Genomic DNA, 27,089 nt, shown 5'->3' on the forward strand with positions numbered 1-27,089 from the left:
GGATCCCGGGAGGGCAGTCAGGAGTGTGGGGGGGATTGGATGGGGTGGTGGGGGCAGTTGGGAGGGGTCTGTGGCAGGGGACTGAGAATGGGGGGTGGATGGGGCAGGGGTCCCCAGGGTCCATCAGGGAACGGGAGCATTGGATAGGGCAGGAGTCCTGGGGGGGCCGCCAGGGGTGAGAAGTGGGGGGGGGTCGGATAAGGGGCGGGGGCGGGCCATGCCTGGCTGTTGGGGAGGCACAAGCCTCCCTAACCGGCCCCTCCATACAATTTCAGAAACAGGATGCAGCCCTCAGGCCAAAAAGTTTGCCCTGCTGTATACCCTATGTGACTGTCTACACATCCAGGCAATGCTTCCCACATCCATACTGCCGTGTCGTTTTCTGCTGCCTCCAGCTGCCAGAACCTCTCGCAACATGGATAGCTACACACCACCATTGGACGCAGCCTGTCTTTCACTGCGGGCCTGTAGCTACCCGTACCTGACCCACTGCCACCAGTGTAGACAAGTCCTAAGTGTGTGAGGGGGGAGCAGTGAACTCCTTGTGCTGTTGAACCTGCTGGCCGTCCCGAAAAGCATTCCGTGTTTTGGGGGTTTTATCCCCTCTTTCTTGTTTCCACCTTAGAAGGTGGAGGGAAGAGGAAAAATGGAGGAAAAGGAGAATGGGAAAATAAACTGAGGTTTTTTGGTTTTCATTAGTGAAAAACTGAAAATTCCTGCAAAACTTTTGGAATGAAACAATTTTTTTTCATTTCTTTTGACATTTTACACAGAAATACCAGCCTTTTTCCAGCCTGCCCTAATGTTTGTGCAGCTTAGTATCCTAATATTTCATTAATCGTTTGAGCTATGTGAATGTTGCCTCTAGCACAATGAAGGTGGGGTCTGAGCTGATTTGCCTTTTGACATCCCCTGCTCTATGCATGTGACTAAATGCAGGTTAAATAGAGAGCTGGCATTCATGAGATCTGGTTCCTGGCTCTGCCTCTGACTTTCTGTATGACCATGGCCCATAATCACTTACCATGTTTTAGTCTCCCCATCACTAAAACGGTGATAAAGTGACTCACTTTTGTTGAATGTGCACTGATAGTTGGTTGAGTCCGCACAGACCTATTCTAAATGATGCCTCTGCTCTAACAAACTGGTCTGTTTACTCGCTTCCAGCATCTTTCAAAATATAAATACATATTTCAGCTTAAATGGACAGAAGAGACTCACTACCATTAGGCAAAATATACCATATCGCGTGTATCCTGCCAAATGCTGGATGTGGCAATATGGGACAATAGGGAATGGTGAAGTATTTACTTAAATTGCTAGTTTCCACTGCATTGAGGAAGTCAAAGGCACTGGAGAGGATTATAGCATTTGTTAGTAATTTCCTAAGTACAGTAGCATTTTGAGATGAGAGCCTTCTCCTGTAGTTTGTACATGCAGAAAAAATCACGTAGCTAACATATATCGGGATTAAATTCCTTTTAATGGACTCATTGAGTCTCTCTAAGGAGGCGAGATAGGAAATGAGAGCAAGATGAGGCTTTCCCCCAGAGCACTATATGTTCCTCCCCTTTGTAGGTCCATTAAGGTTTGATCAAAGACCTTTATAGGCTTTTCATTATGGCCCGATTATATAATAGTTGAAGATTCAACAGTGCCTTTACAGTCAATCCAGAAATATACACAATAGGTGAACTTAAGCAAGAATCCACCCAACAAAGTGCCAACAAAGTGAGTGTCTCGAGGACAACTTAAGCACAAGGAATAATGTAGCATTGTGGTTGTTCTAACCCAGCAATGCCTGATTTTTTTCAGCCTGAGGGCCTATGCCTGTGTATCCCATGACGGACTCACTCCTCGGGTGTCATTTCCATGATGTTTCAATGGGCATTTTTTTTAATCTCAGCAGCACCATCTCTGGCTCTGCTTGAGGGATGAATGTATTTCTTCAAGAAAGGTCAGGATGCTTCAATCAATACTTGAGGGAAGATTCCTGCCCAGTTGTTGTGCTGTGCTGCGTGAGGCCATGCAAAGAGAGCCCATGCCTGCTGAGAATTGCCCTGAAGTGGGGAAGTCCCTATGCCTGCCTCCCCACAGCTCCTATGCCTGCCTGCCCACAGACCAGGGTGCAGGAGGTGGATGTGGGTCAGGGGAGGGCAATGACTGGAGCAGGTTGCACTCTGGCTATCCCCAGCTAGCATGGTGCTTTGTAGGCCATAGCCTGTTTGTGCAAAGTAGAACAGCCCCTAGGCTGCTCTACACTGGGCTGGGGCAGAGAATCAGGAAGCTGTAACTGTTTCACATATTTCCTCTCCTTCCCCCTCTCCTGGGTCTCCCTGGGTGGCTGTTTTGGGGAGGAAATCATCCTTTGCTAGACCCTCCTCTAATCTCAGGCAAAGCTAATTCAGTTTTCTGTCCTGCTAATACCTGAGCAAACACAGGGAAGCAGGCATGGAGCATCCAGAACTGATTTCCTCCCTTCAAGGGGGATTGATTTTAATCAAGGTGATTATATTAGTGAGTTTAATCAACTGTTTCATTTGTACTTCAGTTATTTTCTAAAGAAAGGTGCATTCACATCCATTAATATAATCATTAAGCTTCTTGATTTATAACTAAATAGAGCCTTTACCACTAGGTTTGGTACATACTTATGCTACCTGGGAGGGGATGCTATAACTGTATACATTTATTTAAGCAATTATATAGATTAATATTTTCAGATTCCTATTAATTAATTGAACATTTTAGGATGTTAGAAAATGGTGAATGATGCATTGCTTATTTACTAGATAATTAACTTTTTGCTTATGATTTTTATCAAGCTGAATTAGAACGGTAACTGGAATTTAATGAAACACACAAAAAGCATGTAAAATTTATTTTCATTAAACAAAATAAGCCTTAAATACAGTACATGACCTATTGTGTCATATTTAGAAAGCTTGACCTCAAAAATTAGATCTTTTTTCCCAGTTCTTTCTTTAGATGTAGAAAAGCAGCCTTTTAACGTACAATTTTTGACAGAGGCTCATGGGTTCAGCATATTTATTTTTATGTAAACGTTCTAAGAGATCAAACAACATTTAGATCTAACATATTTCGTATTAAATTCAGATTTCATTTTTTAAATAGACCCACTATAATTGAATAACAAAATCAAGAACATCCCATTTAAATGCAAAGAAACCTTCAGTATTTTTCTCTACAGCCCTTTCTGTAATGAGCAGCTGCAGCAGTAAAGAGATAGCAGCCACTCAGAGCATGCTCAGCTCACATCAGATTTGCTCCTGAGTAAGGTTGCCAACTTTCTGATTGCAGAAAACTAAACACCGTTGTCCTGCCCCCTTCCCTGAGGCCCTGCCCCTGCCCCCGCTTCTCTGAGGGCCCTGCCCCCGCTCACTTCCATCCCCCTCCTTCCATTGCTTGCTCTCCCCCACCCTTGCTCACGTGCTCATTTTAACCGGGCTGGGGCAGGGGGTGCGGGAGGTGGTGAGGGCTCCGGCTGGGGGTGTGGGCTCTGGGGTGGGGCTGAGGATGAGGGATTTGGATTGGGGGGGCAGGGGGTTGGGGTATGGGAGGGGGTGAGGGCTCTGGCTGCAGGCTTGGGGGGGGGCTGGGGATGAGGGAGTGCATGGGTGGAGTTGGGGTGCAGGAGGGGGCTGAGGGCAGGGGTTGGAGTGCGGGAGGGGGCTGAGGGCAGGGGTTGGGGTGCAGGAGAAGGTGTGAGGTGCAGGCTCTGGGAGGGAATCATAGAATCATAGAATATCAGGGTTGGAAGGGACCCCAGAAGGTCATCTAGTCCAACCCCCTGCTCAAAGCAGGACCAAGTCCCAGTTAAATCATCCTAGCCAGGGCTTTGTCAAGCCTGACCTTAAAAACCTCTAAGGAAGGAGATTCTACCACCTCCCTAGGTAACGCATTCCAGTGTTTCACCACCCTCTTAGTGAAAAAGTTTTTCCTAATATCCAATCTAAACCTCCCCCATTGCAACTTGAGACCATTACTCCTCGTTCTGTCATCTGCTACCATTGAGAACAGTCTAGAGCCATCCTCTTTGAAACCCCCTTTCAGGTAGTTGAAAGCAGCTATCAAATCCCCCTCATTCTTCTCTTCTGCAGACTAAACAATCCCAGCTCCCTCAGCCTCTCCTCATAAGTCATGTGCTCTAGACCCCTAATCATTTTTGTTGCCCTTCGCTGTACTCTTTCCAATTTATCCACATCCTTCTTGTAGTGTGGGGCCCAAAACTGGACACAGTACTCCAGATGAGGCCTCACCAGTGTCGAATAGAGGGGAACGATCACGTCCCTCGATCTGCTCGCTATGCCCCTACTTATACATCCCAAAATGCCATTGGCCTTCTTGGCAACAAGGGCACACTGCTGACTCATATCCAGCTTCTCGTCCACTGTCACCCCTAGGTCCTTTTCCGCAGGACTGCTGCCGAGCCATTCGGTCCCTAGTCTGTAGCGGTGCATTGGATTCTTCCATCCTAAGTGCAGGACCCTGCACTTATCCTTATTGAACCTCATTAGATTTCTTTTGGCCCAATCTTCCAATTTGTCTAGGTCCTTCTGTATCCTATCCCTCCCCTCCAGCGTATCTACCACTCCTCCCAGTTTAGTATCATCCGCAAATTTGCTGAGAGTGCAATCCACACATCCTCCAGATCATTTATGAAGATATTGAACAAAACGGGCCCCAGGACCGACCCCTGGGGCACTCCACTTGACACCGGCTGCCAACTAGACATGGAGCCATTGATCACTACCCGTTGAGCCCGACAATCTAGCCAGCTTTCTACCCACCTTATAGTGCATTCATCCAGCCCATACTTCCTTAACTTGCTGACAAGAATGCTGTGGGAGACCGTGTCAAAAGCTTTGCTAAAGTCAGAAACAATAACATCCACTGCTTCCCTTCATCCACAGAACCAGTAATCTCATCATAAAGGCGATTAGATTAGTCAGGCATGACCTTCCCTTGGTGAATCCATGCTGACTGTTCCTGATCACTTTCCTCTCCTCTAAGTGCTTCAGGATTGATTCTTTGAGGACCTGCTCCATGATTTTTCCAGGGACTGAGGTGAGGCTGACCGGCCTGTAGTTCCCAGGATCCTCCTTCTTCCCCTTTTTTAAAGATGGGCACTACATTAGCCTTTTTCCAGTCATCCGGGACTTCCCCCGTTCGCCACGAGTTTTCAAAGATAATGGCCAAGGGCTCTGCAATCACAGCCGCCAATTCCCTCAGCACTCTCGGATGCAATTCGTCCGGCCCCATGGACTTGTGCACGTCCAGCCTTTCTAAATAGTCCCTAACCACCTCTATCTCTACAGAGGGCTGGCCATCTCTTCCCCATTTTGTGATGCCCAGCACAGCAGTCTGGGAGCTGACCTTGTTAGTGAAAACAGAGGCAAAAAAAGCATTGAGTACATTAGCTTTTTTCCACATCCTCTGTCACTAGCTTGCCTCCCTCATTCAGTAAGGGGCCCACACTTTCCTTGGCTTTCTTCTTGTTGCCAACATACCTGAAGAAACCCTTCTTGTTACTCTTGACATTTCTTGCTAGCTGCAGCTCCAGGTGCGATTTGGCCCTCCTGATATCTTTCCTACATGCCCGAGCAATATTTTTATACTCTTCCCTGGTCATATGTCCAACCTTCCACTTCTTGTAAGCTTCTTTTTTATGTTTAAGATCCGCTAAGATTTCACCATTAAGCCAAGCTGGTCGCCTGCCATATTTACTATTCTTTCGACTCATCGGGATGGTTGTCCCTGTAACCTCAACAGGGATTCCTTGAAATACAGCCAGCTCTCCTGGACTCCCTTCCCTTTCATGTTAGTCCCCCAGGGGGATCCTGGCCATCTGTTCCTGAGGGAGTCAAAGTCTGCTTTCCTGAAGTCCAGGGTCCGTATCCTGCTGCTTACCTTTCTTCCCTGCGTCAGGATCCTGAACTCAACCAACTCATGGTCACTGCCTCCCAGATTCCCATCCACTTTTGCTTCCCCACTAATTCTACCCGGTTTGTGAGCAGCAGGTCAAGAAAAGCGCTCCCCCTAGTTGGCTCCCCTAGCACTTGCACCAGGAAATTGTCCCCTACGCTTTCCAAAAACTTCCTGATTGTCTATGCACCGCGTATTGCTCTCCCAGCAGATATCAGGAAAATTAAAGTCACCCATGAGAATCAGGGCATGCGATCTAGTAGCTTCCGTGAGTTGCCGGAAGAAAGCCTCATCCACCTCATCCCCCTGGTCCGTGGTCTATAGCAGACTCCCACCATGACATCACTCTTGTTGCACACACTTCTAAACTTAATCCAGAGACACTCAGGTTTTTCCACAGTTTCGTACCGGAGCTCTGAGCAGTCATACTGCTCCCTTACATACAGTGCTACTCCCCCACCTTTTCTGCCCTGCCTGTCCTTCCTGAACAGTTTATAACCATCCATGACTGTACTCCAGTCATGTGAGTATCCCACCAAGTCTCTGTTATTCCAATCACGTCATAATTCCTTGACATCACCAGGACCTCCAGTTCTCCCTGCTTGTTTCCAAGGCTTTGTGCATTTGTATATAGCACTTGAGATAACCTGTTGATCGCCCCTCATTCCCAGTATGAGGCAGGAGCCCTCCCCTCACAGACCTTCCTGCCTGTGCTTCCTCCCGGTATCCCGCTTTCCCACTTACCTCAGGGCTTGGTCTCCTTCCCCCGGTGAACCTAGTTTAAAGCCCTCCTCACTAGGTTAGCCAGCCTGCTGGCAAAGATGTTCTTCCCTCTCTTCGTAAGATGGAGCCCGTCTCTGCCCGCACTCCTCCTTCATGGAACACCATCCCATGGTCAAAGAATCCAAAGCCTTCTCTCCGACACCACCTGCGTAGCCATTCGTTGACCTTCCACGATTCGACGGTCCCTACCCAGGCCTTTTCCTTCCACGGGGAGGATGGACGAGAACACCACTTGCGCCTCCAACTCCTTTATCCTTCTTCCCAGAGCCACGTAGTCCGCAGTGATCCGCTCAAGGTCATTCTTGCAGTATCATTGGTGCCCACGTGGAGAAGCAGGAAGGGGTAGCGATCCGAGGCTTGATGAGTCTCGGCAGTCTCTCCGTCACATCACGAATCTTAGCCCCTGGCAAGCAGCAGACTTCTCGGTTTTCCCGGTCAGGGCGGCAGATAGATGACTCAGTCCCCCGGAGGAGAGAGTCCCCCGACCACCACCACCCGCCTTCTCCTCTTGGAGTGGTGGTCGTGGAACCCCCAACCTCAGGACATCGCATCTCATGCCTCCCAACCAGCGGAGTCTCCTTCTGCTTTCTCCCCCCAGACATATCATCTGGTCCACTCTCCGCATTGGTACCTGTGGAGAGAACATGAAAGCGGTTAGTTACCTGTGTCTGTGTTACTGGAACCCGGACATTCCGCTTACCTCTTCTGGAGGTCACATGTTGCCAAGCTTCTTCACTGGCCTCTTGGCTCCTCTGTGCAACCTGCTCTATATCTTTGGAGCTTTGTGCCCCTAGACGGCTATCCTGATTTGGGTCCAGAAAATCCTCAGTCTCTCGTATACAACGCAGGGTCGTTACCTGTTGCTCCAGACCTTCAATCTTCTCTTCCAATATGGAGACCAGCTTGCACTTTGTACAGACAAAGTCGCTTCTGTCCTGTGGAAGAAAGACAAACATGGCACATCCAGTGCAGGTCACAACGGCTGAATCCCCCCCTTCCATATCACCTACCTACTATGAGCTTCCTCAGAGACGTTGGCAAGATGTAAGCCTCACTGGGCTCACTCCAGGCGAACTCCCAGGCAAACTCCTGCTGTGAGCTGCTCTGCTGTCCCCGCTGCTCAGCTGGTTCGCGAGGCTCTGGCTATTTTTAAACAGCCAGGCTTCCCTGACGCAAACACACAGACAACCCTAATGCCCGCCCCCTGCAGGCTAGCAGCCAATCAGACACTCACTCAGGCTCTCTCCCTGCCCTCCCAGCAAACACACGCTCGGATACTTCCTCAGCAAGCAAACACACACACTCGGATACTTACCAGTCCCAGGCAAACTCCTGCTGTGAGCTGCTCTGCTGTCCCCGCTGCTCCGCTGGTTCGCTGCCGCTCAGCTGGTTCGCGAGGCTCTGGGTGTGGGAGGGGGACTTTGGGTGTGGGAGGGGGCTCAGGGCTGGGGCAGGGGTTGGGGTGTGGGAGGCGGTTTGGGGTGCAGGCTCTGGGCAGTACTTACCTCAGGGGCTCCCGGAAGTGGCCGGCATGTTCCTCCGGCTCCTAGGCGCAGGCGCAGCCAGGGAAGCTGTGCTACCCCCGTCTGCAGGTGCTGCCCCTGCATCTCCCATTGTCCGCAGTTTCTGTAGCACATGGAGCCCCCCAGGACGCCCCTAGCGCCAAGGAGCCGATGGAACACGCCGACCGCTTCCAGGAGCTGCGCAAAGCCAGCCACTGCGACCAACTGGACTTTTAGCCGGAGCCGCCAGGGTCCCTTTTCAACCAGGCGTTCCGGTCAAAAACTGGACGCCTGGCACCCTACTCCTGAGACTGCAGATATACTGTCCCCATATAGTGCTTCTGCTGATTCAAACACTTCTGTTTCAAAATGGCAGGGCATGGCTCCGGGACCACATTTGATTTGATTAGGAGTTGAAAATTTTCTTCTTAACATCGCCACCCTCGAGGCTCACAGTTTAGAACCTTAAGTTCTACAAACAGCCCGCCGCTCGAGGGTTGGACACTGCTATTATACCATAACTAGAATGCCAGCTGCAAATCAAGCAAAAAATTCAAAACACTTGCTGCCCTATTACTTTTTTTATCAGATTATTAATATTTCTATGAGAGGTTATTGGCCAAAGTTGTTTATAAAGTTCCACGTTTACTTAACATGCTAACATCCAGTAATGTATGCCGTGGTGGTGTAGCTATGTTGGTTCCAGGATGTTAGAGAGAGACAAGGAGGGTGAGGTATGTCTTTTGGTGGACCAACTTCTGTTAATGAGGGAGACAAGCTTTAAGAAGAGCGCTGTGTAAGCTTGAAAGCTCGTCTCTCTCACCAACAGAAGTTTGTCCAATAAAAGATATCACCTCCCACATCTTGTCTCTCTAGCATCCAGTAAGTCGTTTGTAATGGTAATAAGATGCATATTTTTATATAGACTGTGCGCATGTGTGTGCATTTGTTCCAAATATTGAAGTGAAGGGCACAACTGGAAAAGCAGCAGCTTAGGGAGCATTACAATGATTAATGTCATGACCTTGTTTTTAATATTTAGTATTTCTGCTATAAATAATGTACAGTAATAAAATGACACGTCTTTGCCCATTGTGGGATGGAGGTAAATTTGGCGCTTTCATTAGAGACAGCTGGGAGGTCGGCTTTCAGGAGGCACTCAGTACCTTGCAGAAACGGGGTCCTTGGTGAGGTAAATACGTTTTGATCTCCTGTGGAGAAACTTACCATGGGAGGGGATAAACAGGACAAAGCAGAAACAGATGGGATGTGATTCTTAGGCAAGACCTTGTTTTCGTAGTGCCTCTTTCCAGGAAAAGCCTGCTGTAAACATCCATGTTGTATTTCCTAGTGCTGGGTGACCCTTACAGGAGAAGGATCACATGGCTTTAATTGGTTTCATAGTAGCAGCCTTGTTAGTCTGTATTCGCAAAAAGAAAAGGAGTACTTGTGGCACCTTAGAGACTAACAAATTTATTAGAGCATAAGTTTTCGCCGATGAAGTGAGCTGTAGCTCACGAAAGCTTATGCTCTAATAAATTTGTTAGTCTCTAAGGTGCCACAAGTACTCCTTTTCTTTATGGCTTTAATTGACTGTCACAATATTCCCAAAGCCTCCTGGTTCTACAGAGCCCTTTCTCACTGCTGGCTGGGATGGCTTGTGGGGCCGGGGCTCTTTCACTGTGCCCCAGTGCCATATATCTGTAGCACTTAATACCAAGTCTTCCTCCAGGAGAGTCACTTGATCTTAATAAAATAAAATCAAAATAAGTAGAGCAGCCATCTCTCAAACCTGCAGCTGTTTGCTTCTCTGTGACCTCTGTTTCCCCTGACTCCTGCTCCCTGGAAGCATAGGCAAGGTTCCACAGTTGGTGGCTGATCTGGGGATCCCCTCAGAAATGGGAGAAGATGGGGACAATGTCTGTCACTTGCCACAAAGTACCACTTACATACAGATCCCTGGACTGGGAGGATCTGGAGGAAAGAGCCATGGTTCTCGACCAGGGGTACGCATGCCCCTGGGAGTATGCAGGTGTCTTTCAGAGGGTACATCAACTCATGTCGATATTTGCCTAGTTTTACAACAAGCTATATAAAAAGCACTAGTGAAGTCAGTACAAATTAAAATTTCATACAATGACTTGTTTATACTGCTTTAAATACTATACACTGAAATGTAAGTATAATAATTATATTCCAATTGATTTATTTTACAAATATATGGGAACAATGAGAAAGTCAGCAATTTTTCAGTAATAATGTCCTGTGACATTTTTGTATCTTTATGTCTGATTTTGTATTCAAGTAGTTTTTAAGTGAGGTGAAAGTTGGGGGTATGCAAGACAAATGAGACTCCTAAAAGGGATACAGTAGTCAAGAAACAGGTTTCAGAGTAGCAGCCGTGTTAGTCTGTATTCTCAAAAAGAAAAGGAGTACTTGTGGCACCTTAGAGACTAACAAATTTATTAGAGCATAAGCTTTCGTGAGCTACAGCTCACTTCATCGGATGCATTTGGTGGAAAAAACAGAGTAGAGATTTATATACACACACACAGAGAACATGAAACAATGGGTTTATCATACACACTGTAAGGAGAGTGATCACTTAAGATAAGCCATCACCAACAGCAGGGGGGGGAAGGAGGAAAACATTTCATGGTGACAAGCAGGTAGGCTAATTCCAGCAGTTAACAAGAATATCAGAGGAACAGTGGGGGGTGGGGTGGGAGGGAGAAATACCATGGGGAAATAGTTTTACTTTGTGTAATGACTCATCCATTCCCAGTCTCTATTCAAGCCTAAGTTAATTGTATCCAGTTTGCAAATTAATTCCAATTCAGCAGTCTCTCGTTGGAGTCTGTTTTTGAAGCTTTTTTGTTGAAGTATAGCCACTCTTAGGTCTGTGATCGAGTGACCAGAGAGATTGAAGTGTTCTCCAACTGGTTTTTGAATGTTATAATTCTTGACGTCTGATTTGTGTCCATTCATTCTTTTACGTAGAGACTGTCCAGTTTGGCCAATGTACATGGCAGAGGGGCATTGCTGGCACATGATGGCATATATCACATTGGTAGATGCGCAGGTGAAGGAGCCTCTGATAGTGTGGCTGATGTGATTAGGCCCTATGATGGTATCCCCTGAATAGATATGTGGACAGAGTTGGCAACGGGCTTTGTTGCAAGGATAGGTTCCTGGGTTAGTGGTTCTGTTGTGTGGTGTGTGGTTGCTGGTGAGTATTTGCTTCAGATTGGGGGGCTGTCTGTAAGCAAGGACTGGTCTGTCTCCCAAGATCTGAGAGAGCGATGGCTCGTCCTTCAGGATAGGTTGTAGATCCTTGATGATGCGTTGGAGGGGTTTTAGTTGGGGGCTGAAGGTGATGGCTAGTGGCGTTCTGTTGTTTTCTTTGTTGGGCCTGTCCTGTAGTAGGTGACTTCTGGGTACTCTTCTGGCTCTGTCAATCTGTTTCTTCACTTCAGCAGGTGGGTACTGTAGTTGTAGGAATGCATGATAGAGATCTTGTAGGTGTTTGTCTCTGTCTGAGGGGTTGGAGCAAATGCGGTTATATCGTAGCGCTTGGCTGTAGACAATGGATCGAGTGGTATGATCTGGATGAAAGCTAGAGGCATGTAGGTAGGAATAGCGGTCAGTAGGTTTCCGATATAGGGTGGTGTTTATGTGACCATCGCTTATTAGCACCGTAGTGTCCAGGAAGTGGATCTCTTGTGTGGACTGGTCCAGGCTGAGGTTGATGGTGGGATGGAAATTGTTGAAATCATGGTGGAATTCCTCAAGAGCTTCTTTTCCATGGGTCCAGATGATGAAGATGTCATCAATGTAGCGCAAGTAGAGTAGGGGCATTAGGGAACGAGAGCTGAGGAAGCGTTGTTCTAAGTCAGCCATAAAAATGTTGGCATACTGTGGGGCCATGCGGGTACCCATCGCAGTGCCGCTGATTTGAAGGTATACATTGTCACCAAATGTGAAATAGTTATGGGTCAGGACAAAGTCACAAAGTTCTGCCACCAGGTTAGCCGTGACAGTATCGGGGATACTGTTCCTGACGGCTTGTAGTCCATCTTTGTGTGGAATGTTGGTGTAGAGGCTTCTACATCCATAGTGGCTAGGATGGTGTTTTTAGGAAGATCACCAATGGACTGTAGTTTCCTCAGGAAATCGGTGGTGTCTCGAAGATAGCTGGGAGTGCTGGTAACGAAGGGCCTGAGGAGGGAGTCTACATAGCCAGACAATCCTGCTGTCAGGGTGCCAATGCCTGAGATGATGGGGCGTCCAGGATTTCCAGGTTTATGGATCTTGGGTAGCATTCAAAAACCAGTTGGAGAACACTTCAATCTCTCTGGTCACTCGATCACAGACCTAAGAGTGGCTATACTTCAACAAAAAAGCTTCAAAAACAGACTCCAACGAGAGACTGCTGAATTGGAATTAATTTGCAAACTGGATACAATTAACTTAGGCTTGAATAGAGACTGGGAATGGATGAGTCATTACACAAAGTAAAACTATTTCCCCATGGTATTTCTCCCTCCCACCCCACCCCCCACTGTTCCTCTGATATTCTTGTTAACTGCTGGAATTAGCCTACCTGCTTGTCACCATGAAATGTTTCCTCCTTCCCCCCCCTGCTGTTGGTGATGGCTTATCTTAAGTGATCACTCTCCTTACAGTGTGTATGATAAACCCATTGTTTCATGTTCTCTGTGTGTGTGTATATAAATCTCTACTCTGTTTTTTCCACCAAATGCATCCGATGAAGTGAGCTGTAGCTCACGAAAGCTTATGCTCTAATAAATTTGTTAGTCTCTAAGGTGCCACAAGTACTCCTTTCTTTTTGAGTAGTCAAGAAAGACTTGAGAGCCACTGAGGTAGGAGAGTATATTGCTTCAAGGGTGTCTGAGCTCCTTCCCCCCTCTTCTGAGTGAGTAAGGGGTAGCCATGTTTGGAGGGTCCCCCAATCCCTGTGTTATCTTGGAGGTACATTTGGTCTCCAAGTTTGTAATTAGCCTTTCATGGGCAGAACTTGGGTTGATTTCACCCTGTTTGCCTTCAATGAATAAGGCTGGAGTCAAATTTGTCCCAGTGAGCATAACGGAGCAACAAATGTGATACTACAGAGTCAGAAACCACTTGTAGCCATGCCAAAAATGAGTGGTAAATAAGCCTGTATTAGTTTGTCCCAGGCCAGCACTTGAGTAACACTATGAAGATAACAGAGAGATGACAGAAAGGGAAGATCACCTCTTCGGTAGTGCCTTCTTTCTCTTATGGAGCTGATTACACAATGTTGCCTTAACACTCTTAGAGGCAAATGAGGATTTCAGGCCAACAAGAAATCCCTGTGTCTGAAGTCAAGTCACCAGACTTTTTCTCCCCCCTCAAGTACTTTTTTGCTTGAGGCAAGGAATTCTGGACTCTTAGACGTCTCAATATCATCACAATGGGGGCCATTCTGAGACTACTGAAAGCTGGACCTCTGTTCAGAAAGGACAGATTCATGTTCAAGAGGGTCCACAATGCAACAATTTATATCAAAAATGAAGGCTTTTTTTTAAAGCATCTTATTCGTCTGTTTATTTGTCTTGGGGAGAGGGGGAAGTGATCAAATGTGCTCTTTATGATTTGTTAACACTGTATCTTGAGGTACAAAATAGCATAACAAACTAAGAGAGGCAAAGTGTGTAAAAGTGTGCTCCGCTGCCTGATGGACGAATCTGAATTGCTCAACTGTGTAGCATAAACTGTCTACCTCTAAAAGCTGATGGAGATCCCTCTTTAGCTGAAGGGATAGGACCTTCGCTTTCAGAGCAGGTCAGTTATGAGCTTTACCCTGTTCTCTTATTGAAATTCCAACTGCGCAAGGATTAACGTAAAGCAAAAATTGAGAAGTTCTTATGTGACAGTGGAGCCCTGTCCTACGTGTGACTATAATACAGTCAATATGTAGTGGTAGTCCTAGGAGCAGTGGATTTGGAATCATGCTTTGTCTAAAAAGCCCCAGAGTGAATGTCAGTTTGGCTCTTGAATAAAATCAGTAAGGAACACCTCAAATTTTAACAGGTTTCAGAGTAGCAGCCGTGTTAGTCTGTATTCGCAAAAAGAAAAGGAGTACTTGTGGCACCTAAGAGACTGGTGCCACAAGTACTCCTTTTCTTTTTTCTCAAATTTTAAGGCACATTCTTAAGGCAAAGATGGTGACACTGTAAAGCGTAGGAGAGAGGTATTTTGGTGTATTGTGTTTTTTTAAATAAACTGTCAAATCAGATGTCAATAGCATTGAGAAAATGGTTCTAAGAACTGCAACAATCGTTGATAATCCAATATGCAAACCATCTCAGTCTTCAGAAGGGGGAAATTATTGTTCCTGTTACTAAGTTACTGAATGGAGTTCAGTGGTTTTGGCGGTCTGCCAGTTCATAGGAAATTGAATGATAGTTGGAGTGGTTTATTTGAAATGACATCCATTCTATAGTGCCAGTGACTCCCCACAGCCTCAAAGACTCATAGGAATTAAGGAGCATGGGAACATAGAGGCCTACAACATATTTAAACAAGCCTTGGCAAAAGCCAGCAAATGTGAACTGATTTTAATTTATGTATTCATGTATTAAATGCTCTGGAGGCTACAAATTAACTTCCTCCACTTGGTGTCTGCTGCTGTTTCACCTCCTTTGGAAATAGAGATGACAAACACCGCTAAATGGATTGGTTTCAGAGTAGCAGCCGTGTTAGTCTGTATCCACAAAAAGAAAAGGAGTACTTGTGGCATCTTAGAGACTAACAAATACTCAAATAAATTTGTCAACCTTACTCACAAGGTGCCACAAGTACTCCTTTTCTTTTTAAATGGATTAGAAGATTGTTTACTTTCCCCGTAGCTTCTGTTTCTGCTGATTGAAATACCTGGTCTGTCACTTCCCACAGCAATACTCCATAGTGAATTAGTAGCTATTAGGAAAGGGATAGATAATAAGACAAAAAATATAATAATGCTAGTATATAAATTCATGGCATGCCCACACCTTGAATATTGCGTGCAGTGCTGGTCACCCCATCTCAAAAAAGATATATTAGAATTGGAAAAGTACACAGAAAGGCAACAAAAATGATTAGGAGTATGGAACAGCTTCCAAACATGGAGAGATTAAAAAGACTGGAACTGTTCATTTCAGAAAAGAGACAACGAAGGTGCGGGGGAGTGTGTGTGATAGAGGTCTAGACAATCATAAATGGTGTGGAGAAAGTGAATAAGGAAGTGTTATTTACCCCTTCACATAACACAAGAACTAGGTGTCCCCCAATGAAATTAATAGGCAGCAGGTTTAAAACTAACATAAGGAAGTACTGCTTCATACAACGCACAGTCACCCTGCCAGGGGATGTTGTGAAGGCCAGAAGTATAACTGGGAGATAAGTTCATTGAGGATAGGTCCATCAATGGCAATTAGCCAATACGGTCAGGGATTCAACCCCATGGTCTGGGTGTCACAAAATCTCTGACTACTAGAAGCTGGGACTGGACAACAGGAGCTGGATCACTCGATAACTGCCCTGTTCTGTTCATTCCCTCTGAAGCGTCTGGCACTGGCCACTGTCAGAAGACAGGGTACTGGCCTAGATGGACCATGGCATGGGCAGTCGTATTATGGCAACTATTCCCTGCACCTCACACTTTACAGATGCTATTTTCTCTGGTCATGGAATAACATCACGGTCACAAATTTGTACTGAATGAATAGAAGCTGGGCCTTCGTTTACTGATTCCAAGAGAATGTCTACACAGCCCGCAGCAGTGAGCCGCCCAGCCTGGGTCATTAGACTTGGGCTAACGGGGCTTGTGCTAGCACTGCAAGAATAATGATTTAGACAGTGCTATGAAGTTACGGCTCTGTTGAGCAAGGCACAGAGGCTCGCTGCCTGGATGTGTCCTAAGAGGCCTTGTGCTTAAAGAATGATATATGCCCATTACTGGAGGAACCCCATAAAGTATTCCATGCCATGGTACCCCTTCAGAACAAGTGGGTGTGTGTGTCGGGGGGTCCACAGGTGGTGTGTCTGTGCAGAGCAGTCTCTTCACCTCCAGTGTATCAGAGACGTGGTCTCCCTCATCTCTGTGTATACCACCATGAATGGGATGAGGCTGAGTAAATGGCAGGGCCACTGGAGTTCTGCTTCTATAGACCCAGTTAGTGAGAATTTGTGCAAGGGGAGCACAGAAAGTCAGTGACACCCATTGCAGACTCTCAGCTGGCAGTGGCTGTGAGGGGTGAACTGCATCCCTAAAGCCAATCCCTAGGTTGGGAAGGGTGTTGGTTTTTCAGACAATCCCCTCAGAGGACAGCTGCATAAAACTTAATTGCACAATCTTCATGTGGGATTCGAGAGAACCCTTCGAAGGCTACGTACAAATCAAACAATGAGAATCATGGCTGAAAAACATGGAAGATCCCTTCTGGAAGTTATATACACTTTCAGTCTTCTCAGCAGCTTACATTTATTTTCGTTCACACTTTTATTGACTCAACTCTAACAAGAATCCTCTTTTGTATGCACCTTTCCAACTGTGATGCTAAGTAGTGCTTGTCTATATTTTTTTATGATCTATAATTGACTATGGCATGTAAGTCAGTCTCCAAAGAGAGGATGTGCCATAAACTTCTCTGTAATGTTGTTAAGATATCTTTTTAGATCGCAAGTGGCATAGAAGTTGAACAGGGTGATTTAGGACATTTAGCAGAAAAGTGTCCTTTCCTGGGCAATTAAAGAAACAATATTAAACTCCTCCTTGGCAGGCGGTTTTTGATGCAGGGCACAGTTTATTGTCTGATTTAAGTGCTTGATGGTGTGTTTGGTGCCACACAAAATGCAGAAGAAGATGGGGTCCCTGCTCTGAGGAACTAACAATTGAAATAATAATTATGGATGTAGAATTTTCTTTACTGTCTTTGGGCATAGCCCTGCACTTCAGACTTAGACCAAGCACCGTCAGAGGTTAGTAAGAGTGGCAGTGCTCCTACACTGTCAGTAGCCAATAAGGGGTATGAATGAACAGCATTTTAAAATTAAACATGGAGTCAGGCGTTGCTGCCGGGCAGTTGCTGCTTGTAAACAGTAAAGAGGGATTTGTCTCATGGGAGGTTAAAGATGGAAAGAGTATATACAAAAAAACATACTACTTAAGTAGACTAATCATTTTCTTTGCCCCCTTTGGTACTGCAAGGATTGATATTTCCGCTAGGGCTTTCTCCTTCACAGTGAGGAGGGCCAAGGACACTGGGCTTTGGGCTTTCAAAGCCTGTTTGGGAGAGATGTTGATTTTGATTCAAGTTCCATTTTGTCTGAAAGACCAGTGTTCAGGAGACTCAAAGAACAGGGATTGGTTCTGTCCCAGTTCTGTGGGTGAAATTCACCCCTGTGCAGTGGGCCAACACAGAACATATGTACTTTGTAAGATCTGAGAGCTGAAGGGAACTTTAGAGGTCTAGAGGCTTCATACTGGCCCTCTGGGCAAGGCTGAATTTCACCTATTATAGGAAAACCAGAGTCAAAACCTGTTCAGCAAAACCTACACCAGGATGACTGGTTTCTGTGTCTGAGCCATGAGAATATGGGGGTTAAAAGAAAATGTTTTTATGTAATTATTATTTTATTTCTTCAGGAAGGATGGTCTTGTGATTGAGGCTCTGGACTGGGACCCATGAGATCTGGTTCTGCCCTGAGCTCTGCCTGAGATTTCCTGTGAGACTTTGAGCAATCACTTTATTCGGCTCCCTCTTGGCAAAGTGGGCCATTAATATTTCGTTTGTCCCATCTTTTGTCTGTCTTGTCAATTTAGATTATAAACTCCTTGGGGCAGAGACTCTGACTATGTTTGCGTGGCACCCCTAACACAATGGGCCCCGACATTCAATTATAGGCTCCAGGAAACACGGTAACACAACTAATAATAACAATAACAGAGCACCGTAAGCGAGCATCGTGCCTTAACAGGCACATTAGAATAGCAGGTTCCCATTACCTGCCGCGTACAAGCTAGGACGCTGCTCCTGCAAATGCTTATTCACATGGGAAAATGTACATGAATTCAGTGAGACTATTCACATGCATAAAGTAACCTTTTCCAGGGTTCGGACTTATATTAGACTTAACACAACAAGGTATGGCAATAAAGAAAGCGTAGTGAAGAGGGCTAAGTGTGAACATGGACAGGGTTGATGTCTAATGGGAAGAAGTGAGTTCTGGGGAGGAATCTGAAGGAGAGTAAAGTTGTGTGGTACACCAGAGCGAAGAAGCCATTCCGGGTGTGAATGCTGGGGTGATGGAGGAGACCAAGGGAACATCAGTGTGCATTGACATAGCATGAGACACGAGCCAGGCAGGAAGGGGTGACTAGAGAGACATGGAGCCTGATTCTGATCTCTGATCTGATCTAAATCAGCAATACTCAGTTGGAGTTGGTGTAGTAACACCAGTGTGAACCTGGTGCAAGTGAGAGGAAAATCAGGCCCACAGTGCAGGAGGGACTGAGCAGGGCAGGGCCTTGAAGAGTTTGAATATACGATGGGCCCATGTTCCCTATCAACCCTGCATCTCCATCCCGATTCCATAGTGAAGCCACAGATGCCTGTTTGTTTCTTCAGTCTGTTGTAACGGATGCTATTACAAAGGGATAAATTCAGCATCACAGACTCAGTCTTGCACTGAAGTCACTGAGCGTGGAAGATCCTGAGTGCACCTGACAGGACCAGTCCTAGCAACTTCAGTGCAAGAGGCAGGAATCAGGAGAAGGGACCAAAATGATCATTGGGGAAGACAGACTTGCTTAAATTCAGACCACTAGCCCGTATGCCATGGGAATATCATATAAAGCAAATGCACGTCTGTTTGTCTGATTCTGTGTGAAATCTGCCTCTGGTATGAAAGTTCCTCCAAGAGATCCATACAGGGTCTGCGTCTGAGCTGAGGCTTCTCATTGGCACAGCTATGGGGATGCAGCTTAGAAGAACAGGGTCTAATGGTGGCCCAAAAGGAACTCTAATTGACAGCTGCTGCCCACAGCTTCCCCTGGAGCTAATCTGGAGCCCAGAATAGATGGAGTCTGTAGTGCCACTGCCCCACAGTATGACAGTAGGCACTTGTGGGAATTCCTGGGGGTGGGGGTGGGATATATGGATTATACCATATTCAGAATTAAGGATTCAGGACTGGAGGTGGGCAAAATTTTCATAACCAAAAGGAAAGATACTTGGAATTCAGATATTTTACCTTCTAGTTAATGACTCATGAAAAATGTGTAAAAATTTTGTGCAACCCAGTCATTTGTGTCCTGTGTCCCCCTCTGTGCTCAATCCACAGAGTGTGAATCCGTTATACCTCTCTGCTTGTGAGCCTGGCTGTTTGGTTTGTGCTGTGGAGACTTTCCTGTGTAACTCCGAGGAAGCTCTGGTTCAATGCCTGTACGGCACTCATCACATTTGCACACCAAGAATGGAGTGCAATGGTGGCCCAAGAGTAACTCTCACTTATAGGAGCTGCCCACAGTTTCCCAGGGAGCGTATTTATTTAGCATTTGCATATTCACCAAGCCAAGCAATAGCATTCCTCTTGGCCAAGTGGAGCTCTCGGAGCCCACCAGTGTATTTCATTAGCGGACACTTCTTGACAATGTGTATCCTTGTTTGATCTGCACTGCAGCTTGGATTGTCTCGAAGACCGCAATGGTGCTGGTTGGCTGCTTAGAGGCCTCCCCAGTCCGGAATCGGTAAAGAAGGGCCCACTGTCAAAACCGGGTAGGCGAGCAGTAGGGTCTGTGACGAGGAACTGATTGGTGGCTGCTGTTAAGCACTAGTCTGCGTGCCACAGAGACTCTTAGCACGGCAGCCTTGACCATAGTGGGTGTCGTGATGAAAGACATGTAGCTAGTAGGCTAAAAAAGTCATTGAATAAAGGAAAGCTTGGGTTGGCACGTACCTTAATGGGCAGCCCAGAATAGATGAAGTACGTAGTGCTCCAGACCCCTCCCCACAGTATATCCCTGTGACGGTGGATGAAAAACAATGTTGCTTCTGGGCAAAAACCAATTGGTTCATGAACGATAGGGGCTTTGCCTCAAATACAATTGCAAAAATGACTGATGAGAAAACGGTTTCATAGAAATACGTGAGACTGGAAAATTTGAAGGGACCCAAAAAGAAACTGGGATTTTTCTTCTTCTTCACCAGAAGTAAATCCTGGCTATCCAAATGTCATGGGGGTAGATCCAAAATATTTGGGAATACCAAATTCATTTCTATACACATTTCTGATTTTAGGGAGCATGCCAACATTTCAGATTATCACCCAAATATTCTGAATTTTGCATAATCAGCGTTGGGATCCTTGGTGTTTCCCAGCTTTTTTAAATGTCCCCATAGAATACACAGTGCTGTACAAGAGATAATAAACAAGCCAGTCGCTACCCAAAGAATTGACAAAGACCTCAGTCCTCCAGTGGCATCTGTAGCAGGCAACCCTTGGTTCCTGAGTACACATCCTGTTTCACAGTTGGGGTTTAAGAGACAGATACAGATAGGACACTGGGAGAGTGGAAAGAAGTAGTTACCATAATTAAATATTTTCACCCTCATTCTAATTATAAAACAATGTTTTCCAATTTCTCCCAGCTCTGTTCAGCACTTTTTCCTCTTTTCTGTGATAGCAACTTCTAGCACTTCCACATATTATTCTGTGAGCAAAGGCACCAGCTTCCTTCAATTTGTAGATCCAGAAGAAAAGCCACATTCTCTATCCTGAAAACAACAAAAAAAACCCACTAAGTTTTCCTCTTTAAAGAGAGGACAAGTGTTTGACAGAGATAACCAGAAGGGGCTGGGGTTTATGCAGATGTTAATTAGCATTTGAAATGAAGGGACTGTGAGCAATACACGATATGCCTATAGCAACCGCACCTTTGCAGAAAGTAACAAATTTATTTGAGTATAAGCTTTCGTGAGTTACAGCTCACTTCATCTGATGTTTTCCACCGAATGCATCCGATGAAGTGAGCTGTAGCTCACGAAAGCTTATGCTCTAATACATTTGTTAGTCTCTAAGGTGCCACAAGTACTCCTTTTCTTTTTGCGAATACAGACTAACATGGCTGCTACTCTGAAACCTTTGCAGAAAGTGTTTGACTTGCTTTTACCTCTGTAAGGGAATGTAATGGGTTAATTCAGCAATGGGGCATTAAATACTTTGATTTATAGGGGGGAAAATGACACTCTTCTCCCCTGCTTTGCTGGTTGTAGATGGTTTGCTCTGTCTTGAATCACATGGTCCATTGGCCCCCCTACTGCTGCAGAAGCACCAGCTGCTGCTGCTACTGCTGCTGATGAGCTGCTGCTGATCAGGGTGTATAAGTCTGTGTGTGTCAATGCCTTGCAGCCCTAGCCTCCAGTTTAAAGGAGGGAAAGCAGAGGATGAGCCCTTGAGTGTATGGGTGGGAGTCTGGGAAACACCCTTTTCGTTCCCCACATTCCAAACACTAACCATGTCTATCTGTTGTTGCCTATTTTTTAGGGAATATGGATCCTCAAAAAGAAAATCAGGTAAGAGACCAGATTCTCCATATAATGCATGGCTATGTAGAGAGATTATTTTAAGAGCCTTCCATTTACTTCCTGTTGCATGAAATTGTATGGTGATTTGACTCTTTCCTGCACAAGATGGTTGGAGACCGAGGCATCAAACAGACAATATAGCTGTGCAGAGAGAAAATTGCCTTTTATATTAAACTGCCTTTGAAACAAAAATGACTAGTCCCCTGCTGATTGTACTTATACAGAGCTTTCTCCAGTCTAAGAAGGCAGCTGCCTTAAATTTAAGTCCTCTTTCTGCTCCATTTGTACCTGCGCATGATCCAAGCACTGTCAGGTTTCTTTATGGGGGAGTAGGGAGAATATTCTCTTTCAGTTTGAGCCTTATTTTGTGGCCACCTGCTCGGCCAAGTTGCCTCTCCTAAGGGATCCTGTGTTGTGCTTCAAATAGTCTTGTCTTGTGAGTTACCTCAATGTGAGCTTTGCCGCAAACTTTGGGGTATAGACTGGTTCAGAGGCTGTGGTTGGGGTGTCTGTTTTGTGTCCTAGCTGTTACCTTTTGTAATTCAAATCTGACAATATAAATGACCTGCGGAAGAGCTGGAAAGCTTCTCTTTTTTGCCAGCAGAAGTTGATCCAATAAAAGTTATTACCTAACCTAATATAAATCCAGTCCTCTGTCTCTCCCTCCCTTATGGCCTGCAGTGATATTTTTTCCAGACAATTTTTCAAAAGTGACCTATAATTAGGGGTTACTCAATTTGATTGCCCTAAACTGGAGGTGGTAGGCCTGGCTTCTGAGCACCTGCAGGGAGTTCTGAGCGTGCTATACCACTGAAAATATCAAGTGTAACGTATCTCAAACTAGGCACCGCAAATCAATAGTCACTTCTGGAAATGTTGGTCTGGGTGTGGCCTTTTTTTCCCCCTTAAAGTGGTATTATGGTAGTTCCGAGTTCCCTACCTACTATGCAGACCCCTTGGGAGTAAAAAAGGTCACACTCCTCTCAGAGAATGGCATTGCTTGGATTGATTGGTCAGTTAAATTATGAATGATTTATGCTGCCCTTCTGCAGTAAACTAATACACTAATGGGCTGCTGCCATCTGGCTCTGCTGTCCTATGGATTCACTGATAGTGCTGTGTGAAACTGCCACTCTGTTGCCTACACCGGCTTAGGATGGAAGTGTTATTTAGAATCCCCGCTAGGGAATTAAGCGATACCTTATGCTTATGGTAGAACCAATGAGGTACTGGCTTGCCATCATAAATCATAAACTGCCACATGCATGCTATCATTCTAGCCCTCTACAAACAATATAATCCAGATACAGTTTATCTGAAAACCTCTCCCACTCTAGAATAAAATTACTACATTCAACGCCCCTTTTAGCAACAATATTAACCATGTGATTTAAGTGGGCCAGTCAATTTTCTTAACACCTTAGGAAGTAGGTTAGTAAATGACATTCTCCCTTTATCGGTAGCATTGGATTTCCCCATCTAGCTAGTGTTAAAACTGGGGTTCAAACCTTGCATTCCTAGCTCACAGGCCCATGTTGAGATCACTAGATGATAAGATACGTACTTTATCTTGTAACTCTGGTCTCTTTCAGACGTCCATAAAACATAAATGTATATGGCAAAGATTAAGGCACTCCAGGACATGCTGTGGTGTTTTGTTTTTGTTTCTCTCCCTTCCCCACCCCCCAAAAGTAACACTCGGGTTGAAATTCCAGGTTTTAATTTTTTACATTTTAGATTATTAGAACATATCCAATGTACCAGTCACTTTTTGCTGTCACTTCACACTGCATTTCTCGTAGATTGGAGGGAATTATTTTCTTTAGCCAGTCTGTTTCACTTCGTGCTGTAACCCAATGCTGCAATGTTTGGGTTGCCGATCTTGCAAAAGAAGAATTGTTTCCGATAAGCATTTCCATTGCTCATTAACCCAGGAAACGCTTCTTTTGAGCTTCCTTGTTCACAAGTTTGTCTTACAAAACCTAAATATTGATATCTTTTTTTTTTTTTTTTTGAAGAAAGTCACAATTAAGAAGTTGTTTAAAACCCCTCCACAAGCCTCTGTATTAACAGAGACCAACACGAGGAGTCTGGGGCAAATGTTGCTGTGCCACTTTCATTTCATAGGTGTTGGCCATGCTTGCATTATCCATACTCAGTTAAAGGTTTCAGAGTAGCAGCCGTGTTAGTCAACATTGTTATAAACTGGACTTTCAAGATGATACAGGTTTCAGAGTAGCAGCCGTGTTAGTCTGCATTCGCAAAAAGAAAAGCAGTACTTGTGGCACCTTGGAGACTAACAAATTTATTAGAGCATAAGCTTTCGTGAGCTACAGCTCACTTCATCGGATGCATTTGGTGGAAAAAACAGAGGAGAGATTTATATACACACACACAGAGAACAATGGGTTTATCATACACACTGTAAGGAGAGTGATCACTTAAGATAAGCCATCACCCACAGCAGGGGGGGGAAGGAGGAAAACCTTTCATGGTGACAAGCAGGTAGGCTAATTCCAGCAGTTAACAAGAATATCAGAGGAACAGTGGGGGGTGGGGTGGGGGGGAGAAATACCATGGGAAATAGTTTTACTTTGTGTAATGACTCATCCATTCCCAGTCTCTATTCAAGCCTAAGTTAATTGTATCCAGTTTGCAAATTAATTCCAATTCAGCAGTCTCTCGTTGGAGTCTGTTTTTGAAGCTTTTTTGTTGAAGTATAGCCACTCTTAGGTCTGTGATCGAGTGACCAGAGAGATTGAAGTGTTCTCCAACTGGTTTTTGAATGTTATAATTCTTGACGTCTGATTTGTGTCCATTCATTCTTTTACGTAGAGACTGTCCAGTTTGGCCAATGTACATGGCAGAGGGGCATTGCTGGCACATGATGGCATATATCACATTGGTAGATGCGCAGGTGAACGAGCCTCTGATAGTGTGGCTGATGTGATTAGGCCCTATGATGGTATCCCCTGAATAGATATGTGGACAGAGTTGGCAACGGGCTTTGTTGCAAGGATAGGTTCCTGGGTTAGTGGTTCTGTTGGGTGGTGTGTGGTTGCTGGTGATACACACCACCCAACAGAACCACTAACCCAGGAACCTATCCTTGCAACAAAGCCCGTTGCCAACTCTGTCCACATATCTATTCAGGGGATACCATCATAGGGCCTAATCACATCAGCCACACTATCAGAGGCTCGTTCACCTGCGCATCTACCAATGTGATATATGCCATCATGTGCCAGCAATGCCCCTCTGCCATGTACATTGGCCAAACTGGACAGTCTCTACGTAAAAGAATGAATGGACACAAATCAGACGTCAAGAATTATAACATTCAAAAACCAGTTGGAGAACACTTCAATCTCTCTGGTCACTCGATCACAGACCTAAGAGTGGCTATACTTCAACAAAAAAGCTTCAAAACAGACTCCAACGAGAGACTGCTGAATTGGAATTAATTTGCAAACTGGATACAATTAACTTAGGCTTGAATAGAGACTGGGAATGGATGAGTCATTACACAAAGTAAAACTATTTCCCCATGGTATTTCTCCCCCCCACCCCACCCCCCACTGTTCCTCTGAGATTCTTGTTAACTGCTGGAATTAGCCTACCTGCTTGTCACCATGAAAGGTTTTCCTCCTTCCCCCCCTGCTGTGGGTGATGGCTTATCTTAAGTGATCACTCTCCTTACAGTGTGTATGATAAACCCATTGTTCTCTGTGTGTGTGTATATAAATCTCTCCTCTGTTTTTTCCACCAAATGCATCCGATGAAGTGAGCTGTAGCTCACGAAAGCTTATGCTCTAATAAATTTGTTAGTCTCTAAGGTGCCACAAGTACTGCTTTTCTTTTTACTCAGTTAAAGTTAACACTTCTTTGTGAACTAAATGTAAGCGGGGGAATAGTCCCGCTCTTGTGGGGAACTTCCTTGGCTTCTGCACTACCCTGGTGAGATGGGCTAGCAAAAGGATCTGAGTCCTTGCTCACACTTCCTTACCCAGTGGCCTCCCTGCCCTGGAGGACTCCCCTTCCACTCCTGTCTGGCAGAGTCCTCTTAACCCCAGCAAAGTTGGGTCCAGGATTCCTGGGGGGCTCGACCCCCAACCCTGCTGTGGTCACCTAGGACAGAAGCTAGGGTGTCCCCGCTCTGGGGTACTCTCTGCACTGGGCAATTCTCTGACCCACTGACCATTACGTACAATTTAAAGCAAATGCAAGATATTTAATCAACAATTAATTTTAAAAAGAATAAGGAAAAATGGGAAAGGTTAAAGGAAACGCATCACCCCGCTCTGTGGCAGGGACCATCACAAACAGTGTCTCTGGGATGTCAGGGCAGTTCACAGTCTGTTCCTTGTAAGTCCCAGGCCTTCTTCTCAGGCCCTGGCTGTGCTGCAGTGATGCTGTGGGTTGGACACTCACTCTGGTGCTGGCCACACGCGCTCAGGCTCTAACTGATAGGACCCTTCTTCCCAGTGTCGCCCCCGCCCTGTCGGGGTTATGATCCAAGCCTGGCCTGCACAGACCCTTGGCTGAGGCGTCTCCCTGTGCTGGGCCTGCTGCCCAGGGTCCCCCTTGGTCTCCCCAGCTGCTCACCGCATCCAGCTCTAGACTGCTCCAGCCCCAGCTGCACCCCTCTGTCTCTGCGCTGCTGCTGATCTGTCTCCAGCTCCCTGGGCTGCTTCTTTGGCCCCTCTGCCTCTGGTTGCTACAGCTCTGCTCCCAGGACAGGTCTGCTCTGCAGGCTGCTTCTGTGACTCTGCTCCCAGCACTGACCTGCTTCCTGGGCTGCTTTTCTGGCCCCTCTGGCTCTGGTTGCTGCAGCTCTGCTCCCAGGGCAAGTCTGCTCTCTCTGGGCTGTGCCTCTGGCTTTGGGGCTGCAGCTCAGCTCCCAGGACAGGGTTTGCTCTCTCTGGGCTGCTTTTCTGGTCCCTCTGGATCTGGCACAGCTCTGCCCCACAGCTCAGCTTGGGCCCCTGCTTTCTCCTTAGCTCAGCCCCACTCTGTCTGACCCAGGCAATTCCAGCTCACACGGAGGACAAGACGTCCCTGGCCTCCTGACTCCCTGAATAGCCTGCTCACCCTGTCATGCAGGCTGACCTGGAGCATTGGCATCTCCCCACTGTTCCTGGGGGCTGTCAGTCTTAGCACCCTGATTCCCCATCGACCCTTCCCCCTTTTAGTACTGGGAGCTAGCCAAGCAAAACACCCCCACTGACTGTTAGTAAGGGGGCAA

The 27,089-nt window shown here is 46.0% G+C and overlaps 1 protein-coding gene across 1 annotated transcript in view; it reads left to right on the forward strand.

Moving 5' to 3' along the window:
* SH3PXD2A (SH3 and PX domains 2A) overlaps nucleotides 1-27,089 on the forward strand; it is a 406,607-nt gene that overhangs the window by 240,029 nt on the left and 139,489 nt on the right. The window contains 1 exon segment of the mRNA XM_038409643.2: nucleotides 21,804-21,832. Coding sequence (XP_038265571.1) covers nucleotides 21,804-21,832 — 29 coding nt within the window.

The sequence above is a fragment of the Dermochelys coriacea genome, chromosome 7 (genome assembly GCF_009764565.3).
Source record: "Dermochelys coriacea isolate rDerCor1 chromosome 7, rDerCor1.pri.v4, whole genome shotgun sequence".
NCBI classification, from domain to species: domain Eukaryota; kingdom Metazoa; phylum Chordata; order Testudines; family Dermochelyidae; genus Dermochelys; species Dermochelys coriacea.